At 40.2% G+C, this 8,289-nt stretch overlaps 1 protein-coding gene across 1 annotated transcript; it reads left to right on the forward strand.

Moving 5' to 3' along the window:
- The first annotated feature begins 5,066 nt into the window (after nucleotides 1-5,066).
- On the forward strand, nucleotides 5,067-7,924 carry NEUROD6 (neuronal differentiation 6). Its single transcript, XM_056857541.1, has 2 exons — nucleotides 5,067-5,248; nucleotides 6,630-7,924. The coding sequence occupies exon 2, from the start codon at nucleotides 6,649-6,651 to the stop codon at nucleotides 7,660-7,662; it is 1,014 nt and encodes a 337-aa protein (XP_056713519.1). The 5' UTR covers nucleotides 5,067-5,248; nucleotides 6,630-6,648; the 3' UTR covers nucleotides 7,663-7,924.
- Nucleotides 7,925-8,289: the final 365 nt, after the last annotated feature.

Raw genomic sequence — 8,289 nt, forward strand, 5'->3', positions numbered from 1 at the left:
ACAGATGGGTATGTGGTCATGTGTGTCTGTGGATAAGGGCACCATTTATACTTTTCATTTCAAGTGGGGGGGAAATCCTAAGGCAAACAAGGCCAACTTTCCTGCTCTTCTGTAGTTTTATTTTTCGCTTCTGTCAATGCAGTGTAAATTTAATTGCTCAATATCTTTTTGCCTTACATTTAATTTAGAGCACGCTGTGTGCTTTGAAACAAACTGCTCATCTCAGCATGCATTAACTATATACTGTTGTGTTCTTTTAGCCAAACCCTGCAACATTCACTGAGTCACAACTCTCTCTAGCCGGGGCTTTTTCAGGTTTACCACCACAGACTGCCTGCAGCCAGTCACCAGTCTGTTTAAAGAGAAAATGAAACTAGGCACAAAAAGGTCAGGGGATTGTTAACAAAGAGAATACGTTTCCAAAGGGTGGGTAGGGATACAAAAGGATTGTGGATTAGGAATCTGCAAAAAAGAGGCGGAGTTCCATGCAGAGTTATCTCCTTTGAAATCTGGCAATTCCAAGTTTCTGGCCACTACTAAATGCCCCTTTGGTTGGGTTGCCAACCTCCAGGTACTAGCTGGAGATCTACTGCTAGTACAACTGATCTCCAGCCAACAGAGATCAGTTCACCTGGAGAAAATGGTCGCTTTGGCAATTGGACTCTATGGCATTGAAGTCCCTCCCATCCCCAAACCCCGCCCGCCTCAGGCTCCGCCCCTCAAAGGAGATAACCCTCCTGCCGAAGGCAAAGAGGGACCTGGCAACCCTACACTTTGGTCTGTTTTCCAAGTATGGAGTTATTGCTGGTAAAAGAGAGGGACCACTCACAATACTGCTAAAGCGTTCAGTTAGTCCCTAAGATCTGAAGATGACAGGGGTAAACATAGGATCTTCTGCTCACAAGCAAAGTGTTCTACCACTGAGCCACAGCCCCCCTCCCCTTCTTTTCTAGTCTCACTCCTTCAGATAACAAAAATGGGACTTTGAGAAGGTATGGATTTCAACAATGCCCTATCCAATTTGCTGGGAACTGGCAAACTAATGTTTTAGAAATTATTTGGATTGGATCCAGCCAGCTTCTCGTTCAATCTCACCCAATTACCCTCCCTACTAAAGCTCTCGTCCCTCATGCCTTTTCTACATGTAGATGCATAGCCTTCTGCAGCATAGCCTGTTTTGGCTAGTCAAAACATTAGCAGAAAAGCTGGTTGGATCCAGCCCTCTGAATCTCCTACACTCCGTGAACACCATTCTGAAATCTGAGTCTGTATACAGCCCATCAGCTACCAAACCTTCTCAACAGCATGGTTTTGTCTCGGGGTGGGGGGGGGGACACAACAAAATCTGGCCCATAATTTGGAACTGACTTTTCATATTTTAAATTAATACCTATTTTGGCTGGTAAAAGAAGGATACTCAAAAGGACACTCTTTTTTAAAAGGGGGGGTACTTTTTGTGGCCCCTTGTTCCAAAGTTCAGTGAATAAGGTGATAACTAAGAATACTGAATGTGATCTCTCAAGTATTACAAAAATTTATGGATCTTTTGGTCTTGGTTTATTCTTGTCTCAAACAGAACTACACATTCAGTCTCCAGACTGCATCTTCGAAGTCCAACTACCTTTGCAAAGTGGATTCAGGAGGCTACAGCTTCCAGTGGAATGGTAGGGGAAAGGTGTTTAACTCTTTTTTAATGATGGGTAGCCATGTTAGTCTGTCACTAGCAGTAGAAAAGAGTAGGAGTCCAGTAGCACCTTAAAGACTAGCAAAATTACTGGCAGGGTATGAGCTTTCGTGAGCCACAGCTCACTTTTTCACGTTGCGCACGAAAGCTCATACCCTACCAGAAATTTTGTTAGTCTTTAAGGCGCTACTGGACTCCTACTCTTTTCTACTGCTAGTGACAGAATAACATGGCTACCCATCATTAAAAAAAGAGTTAAACACCTTTCCCCATTTTCTCTCTCCAACATTCCTTCCCCAGACAATTTTAACCTTGCCAGAGTTCCAGATTTTGTTTAGTTGAAAATGCTGCTCTACAATATGTACTGGAAGAAAAGCAACTGTGTGGCTGAAGTTATGTGCCTTCTCCCCTTCTCTGGTGAAAATAGTGCTTCCCTTATCCACCTTGTACAGGGGAAGAGGCAGATTTCAAAAGCATACATTAGACACAAGACATGTATTTCCACCATGAGATAACTCTGCAGTCTTTAACACGCATGCGTAGGGTTGCCAACCTGGAGATTTTGGGAGTGAGCCTGGGGAGGGCAGGGTTTGGGGAGTGACCTCAGCACAGCATAAAGTCATAGAGTCCACCCTCAGCCCTTTTCCCCAGGGGAATTGATCTCGGTTGTCTGGAGATCAACTGTAAATAGTGGGAGATCTCCAAGTGCACCCCGTAAGTTAGCAACCGTATGCATGCGCTTGGAAATGCCCTATTCCTTTCAGCGAGCATGACTTCCAAGTCAACATGTTAGGGATTGAGCTGCTAGATAATTTTCCTGCTTCTCCTCTGCCAAACGCATCTAGAACCGCTACATTGAAAACATATGTTGTTTTTGCGTAACAGCTCCCGGAGTATTTTATTTGTAACATATTCATCATAAAGAATGCAATCGGTTATTTTAAAATATATTCTTTTGACGCATATGGGATACACTGTGAAATGGTGAAGGTATATTAACAGCAACTCACATAGTGCGTGTATCATGGGACCATATTGCAGAATACGTAGTGGAAAGAGAAATCCTTACGCGGAGTTATTAGGCAGGAACAGGGAATGCTTTTAAAACCTGGCCATTGCTGCTACTTTACATCTGAGCAATTTACTAGAAACCCCTTAAAAAGCAACATGGTTGTTTTTTTAAAGACGTCAAATATAATGTGAAAAGGACCATCTGTGATTTGTTTATGCGATTCTTAACGGTGATATGAAATATATATCTGGCCGGCATTTTGCAATGTCTTTGGGGGATAGCTAAGCAAAAATGAGCGGATGGAAAATACAGTTTTACTCTGATTGGAAAGATTACAGATCTTCCACTAACAATGTAAATCACTCCTGGAATTTTGCAACTGTACATTTGAGGGTTGTTTTGTTTGTTAAGCTGAGTATTTAAATAGCATTTAGCTGTTCAGTGATTTGCATAGTCACTGAACATGCAAAATCTGTGAAAGGGTTAACAGCCAACCCCAGGACTTTCCAAATCTCTCTCTTTTACACAAAATAAGGTTTAATACTCTGTTGCACAACAGTTAGTAAAACATAACTCAGACTGCAGTAGGTATTAATAAAAGGAATATTCAACTGTGGGGGGCAATAGGAATGAAGCCTGCTGTTCGCTTGCCACATAAGTTTTAAAATCCTGCACCACCTATTCCAATATACTTATTCGTCTTCCCAGACCTAATTTAGATTACGAACTAATGGCTTGTATCTTTACTTGGCAATAAAAAGTGGAGAACGTAAGATTCTTAAGCTAGCGGCGGCATAAAAAGATGCCCTAAATTGAATTTTTTGAAAGTGCACCCTATTACATCCAAAAAAAATTTAATCGGTCATTTCTTACAATAATAATAAGAGCAAGGCCAAGAGTGTTAAAATTCAAGTTTGGCTCAGCGTGAATTAAAGCAGTTGAGTCATAAACTGTGGGGGGGGGGAGGGACCCCCCAGAATGGTCCTGGAAATGCTGACACAGACCCATAACAATAGCAGAGCTCCCAGGGATTACTTTAATGCCAAAAGCAAGTCGTGTTCACGCTTTAAGTGAGAAAACCACTAGGGAAAAAAACAACCATTTATGAAAGCCATTTTAATAATGAAAAAAAAACCTTCCAAATAAAGCGGGGTGTTAACTATCGATTATGTATATGGCGTTTTGGAGATGTGTTACTCCTAAAAAAATCAGGTGGAGTTTGCCAGAGGCACTCTGGCATGCTTTTTGAGGGGAGTGGGGGGGGGAGGTTGTCAACTCTGTTTAACCGTTTCTTCTCTGCTCTTGTGAATGATGAGACAAAAAAGAGGAAAGGGTGGGGAAGAGGCAGCAAACAGAAATGAAACATGACCGGGAAAAGAGAAGGAATAAGAGAGCAGATGAAAACGAGTTAAAATCAAGACCAAGAAAAAGGATACTGGAACAATTTTTTCAAGCAAAAAAAATTTTTTTTTTGTTTAGGTCAAACAGAAATGAAAATGAGTTAAAATCAAGACCAAGAAAAAGAATACTGGAACAATTTTTTCAATCAAAAAAAATTTTTTTTTGTTTAGGTCAAACACAAAGAAAAGCAAAAAGGTGGGCCCTAAGGGGAATGTATTTTACTTTTCCTGAGTGTTGACTCAGATGGGTTACAATGAATTTAGCCGGTGAACGTGGGGTGTATGAGTGAGCAAAAGTGGGCAGGGATCATTATGTTGCTGAAATATATTTTCCTTTATTTTGAAACCGTCATATACTGCTTATATATAGCTGCTTCATTTATCTTCAAGAATGCCTCGCAGAAATCTATCTTGCACACAACCCAAAAGGAAAATAATTACACTCTGATTCAGAGTCCGATTATACACTTTTGGAATGCGCACAGGAAGATCGCTCCCGACAATGTCAGTAAAGAAACTACTTCGGCGCTCCCTGATTCCGGAGCCAAACCTGATTAGGAGTGCATGACAGATTTCCTTTTTTCCAGATGCTGTTTCTTCCTTGACAGTTCCTATTTCCAAATATCTGGGTAGGCACATGAGATTCTGATTGATACAACACAAATGGCTTTCTTGAAATTTTGTTTTAAAGCTGCCTATCATGAAGCGGAAAGCAGATGTACCTGCGGACAGGGATAAAAGTGGATGTTGACATTTTGCCTGTTCAACAAAACTCGCAGAAATACACCTCCTGCATGTGAAACGCTGGTGTGGATTCAACCCCCCCCCCCTCTCTTTCTCCCCTATCAGCCTAACCTTCTGTGTTGATACATGAATGCTGGTACCCACTTACAGGGATGCCAGATGATCAGTGCAGAATGAAGGTCCCAGGAGAAAAGATCACATGGTTTTCTCTGCCCTGTGACGTCACCAGCAGATGGCATGGGTACCAGCTCTGGCAGTTGGCATCAATGTCACTTTTTAGAGATCAATGAGATAGTGCAGATATACACAGATCTAGACTCCAGGAGACGATGCGACATTCAGATTGAAAAGATTTGGAAGGCAAAACATGAAAATTGGTTATTGAATAGGATTTTTTAAAAGGCCAAGGTAATGCAAATCAATATATATATATATTCAATTAGTACTGCTGAGTGTGCATGCAAGTGTTTTAAAGATACAGAATAAATGTCTTGTGTTTTATGAATGCTGTGTTTGCTGCTTCTGCTAGTTCATTTCTTCTTAAATGTAGTTGCATACTTTCACTGATTATGTAATACTGTATGGTGGGTGATACTCAGAGAGTTAAGCTTTTGCTGAAGGGCTAAGTTTAACTTAGGGTTGTTTTTTAAAAAAATATATATATAGCTCTGCTTAAAAATCACTCGCTCCCTTGTTTGTGAATTTGCCTCTGTGTACTTGTTTCTTATTTAAGTATCCTTGAATATGCTGCTTGAAAACTGAGAACAGGGCAGAAACAATACAAGAAGCAAATTGTCCCCCCCTCCCCTTTTCATTCTGGATTCTGAACACACGTGCACAATTGCAGTTAGAATCCACAGACTATTCCGGTCAGATATTAGCTGGAGGGGAGCGTCTGTTCCTTCAGGAACCCAGATGCTGGAAGAGTGGGAAGAGGTTATAGTTTGCTACTGATTTTTAAAAATGAAAATAAAAACGCCAGTTAATTCCAGCATTTTAAAGCTGGGGTCCCCCACCCCTCCCAAAAAAAATCACAATGAGCAAGGGAGAGAAATTATTGCCTAATGCTTTCCCGGGATACGCTTGCTTTTTCTCCCATCCCATTTTTAATAGGAAAGAAATAATCCGTGTATCACACATTTTCATACCGATCATTGAGGGGGGACCTCTCTTCGTTTTAATTAAACCACTGAATGATTCATTTGCCTTCTTTTCCATTAATTTTTTTCAAGTCCATTCAGACTTGACTGTAGAATATGTACAAACAAATTGCAATATAAAAGTTAAAAGGTTACCATTTCTCTCTCCTAACGGAGCGATAGCCCTTTAATTTTGTTTTAACTATTCTGTTATCTTGTTTGATAACAAAAGGCATCTCTATATTTTTAAAATATGTTTTCCATATATATATATATATAATATATATATATATATATATTTCAAAAATTAAAAAAAAGAGAGGAGTTCGTTTTAGATTGTCAACTTCAGGTTAATTCTTAAGTATTAACATTTCCCTTCTATTAGATACAATGCAACATCGTTTTGGACAAAATTAATACTTTAATAATTGCTATTATTTTATTGAAAGAATTTGCTATGTTTTATAGAGACAGTGAATGTGCTTGTGCACCATACATAAATAGGCACTTATGTATTGCTATTATATCGCAATATATGTATATGCTATACAGTATTATTAGTAATTATGTGAAAGTTAGCTGAAATTATGTTTTAAAATGTAAACTTTATGAACGGACATCTTTAAAACCTTGTGCTGGCATTCTTTCAGGTAACATAAGATTAACGCCATGTTAACACTACCATTTGATGAGTCTGTTGTAATGTCAGAGTCCCAGATGTGCCGAAAGTTTTCCAGAGAAAGTGAGGATCCAAAGCAGATCAAGAAGCCAGAAAGCTTTGGAAAGCAGGTTACGCACCAAGGAAAATGTATTAAAAGATTGACAGTGGAAGATACAGAAAAAGAGGAGGCGGAAGATGACCGAGAGGAAGAGGATGAAAATGGTTTACCCAGGAGGAGGGGCCTCCGGAAAAAAAAGACAACCAAGATGAGAGTGGAAAGGGTCAAATTCAGGCGACAGGAAGCCAATGCACGAGAGCGGAACAGAATGCATGGTCTCAATGACGCTCTGGACAGTTTAAGGAAAGTGGTACCTTGCTATTCCAAAACACAAAAACTGTCTAAAATAGAAACCCTGAGACTTGCCAAAAATTATATATGGGCTCTTGCTGAAATCTTACGGATTGGCAAGAGGCCCGATCTGCTGACATTTGTCCAAAACTTGTGCAAAGGTCTTTCCCAACCAACGACAAACTTGGTGGCGGGATGCCTACAGCTGAACGCCCGAAGTTTCTTGATGGGTCAGGCAGGGGAAACTGCCCATCATGCCAGATCTCCTTACGCCACCTTCTACCCGCCCTATCACAGCCCAGAGATGAGCACTCCTCCGGGTCATGGGACACTTGACAATTCCAAGTCCATGAAACCCTACAATTACTGCGGCGCTTACGAGTCCTTCTACGAAAGCACTTCTCCCGAGTGTGCCAGCCCACAGTTCGAAGGTCCCTTAAGTCCTCCCCCACTTAACTATAATGGGATATTTTCCCTCAAGCAAGAAGAAGCTTTGGACTATGGCAAAAACTACAATTATGGCATGCATTATTGTGCAGTGCCATCCAGGGGTCCCCTTGGGCAGAGTTCCATATTCAGGTTGCCCACCGAGAGCCACTTCCCTTACGACCTACATCTGCGCAGCCAGTCGCTCACCACGCAAGATGAATTAAATGCAGTTTTTCATAATTAATGAGGAGAGTGAAAATAAACAGTGGTCATTCACTTCTCCCTCTAATTAAGATAAAGCAGATGCTTGTGCCCCGTCTCACCGGAGCAACCCTATTTAAAGGAAAATACAAACGTGTTTGCTAGTTTCTAAAGTGTGTCAACTATTGTGGGGCATTTTATTTTCCATGTAATGAAAAAATAACAACAATAATACATAATTTTACTTATTACTATTTAATTCCAACTGGATTTTGGTAAGCACTGTGAGGTTTTGTTTTAACTGGATTTTTTTTAAGGGTATTTCCTCCCCCCCTCCTTTCCTCCCTTAGTGGGTTGATTTTGTTGAGCAGCGTGTCTAAATAAAATTGTTGAGCTGAGATAATGCACACTGTGTGAAGTATGCAACAGCATTTTCATTGTACAGTAATGATACCAATGCATGCTATACAAATCAGATGAGTAAAATGGTGTATTTATAATAATTAGAAATAATATGTACTGGGGAAGAGGTGAATTTATAAACTCTCCAGATTTTTTTTTAAAGAAAAACTGTTGCAAGCATCACAGGATGCAGTGGAGATGGTGCAGCAATATTTAAGCTATGCAAAAAAAAAATCAAAAGAAAGTGCATCTAAATCAAATGAGTGAT

Source organism: Euleptes europaea, chromosome 11 (genome assembly GCF_029931775.1).
Source record: "Euleptes europaea isolate rEulEur1 chromosome 11, rEulEur1.hap1, whole genome shotgun sequence".
NCBI lineage: Eukaryota > Metazoa > Chordata > Lepidosauria > Squamata > Sphaerodactylidae > Euleptes > Euleptes europaea.

What these genes read in the sequence shown, in the direction of transcription:
- NEUROD6 (XM_056857541.1), top strand. Translation starts at nt 6,649, where the DNA reads ATGTTAACACTACCATTTGATGAGTCTGTTGTAATGTCAGAGTCCCAG.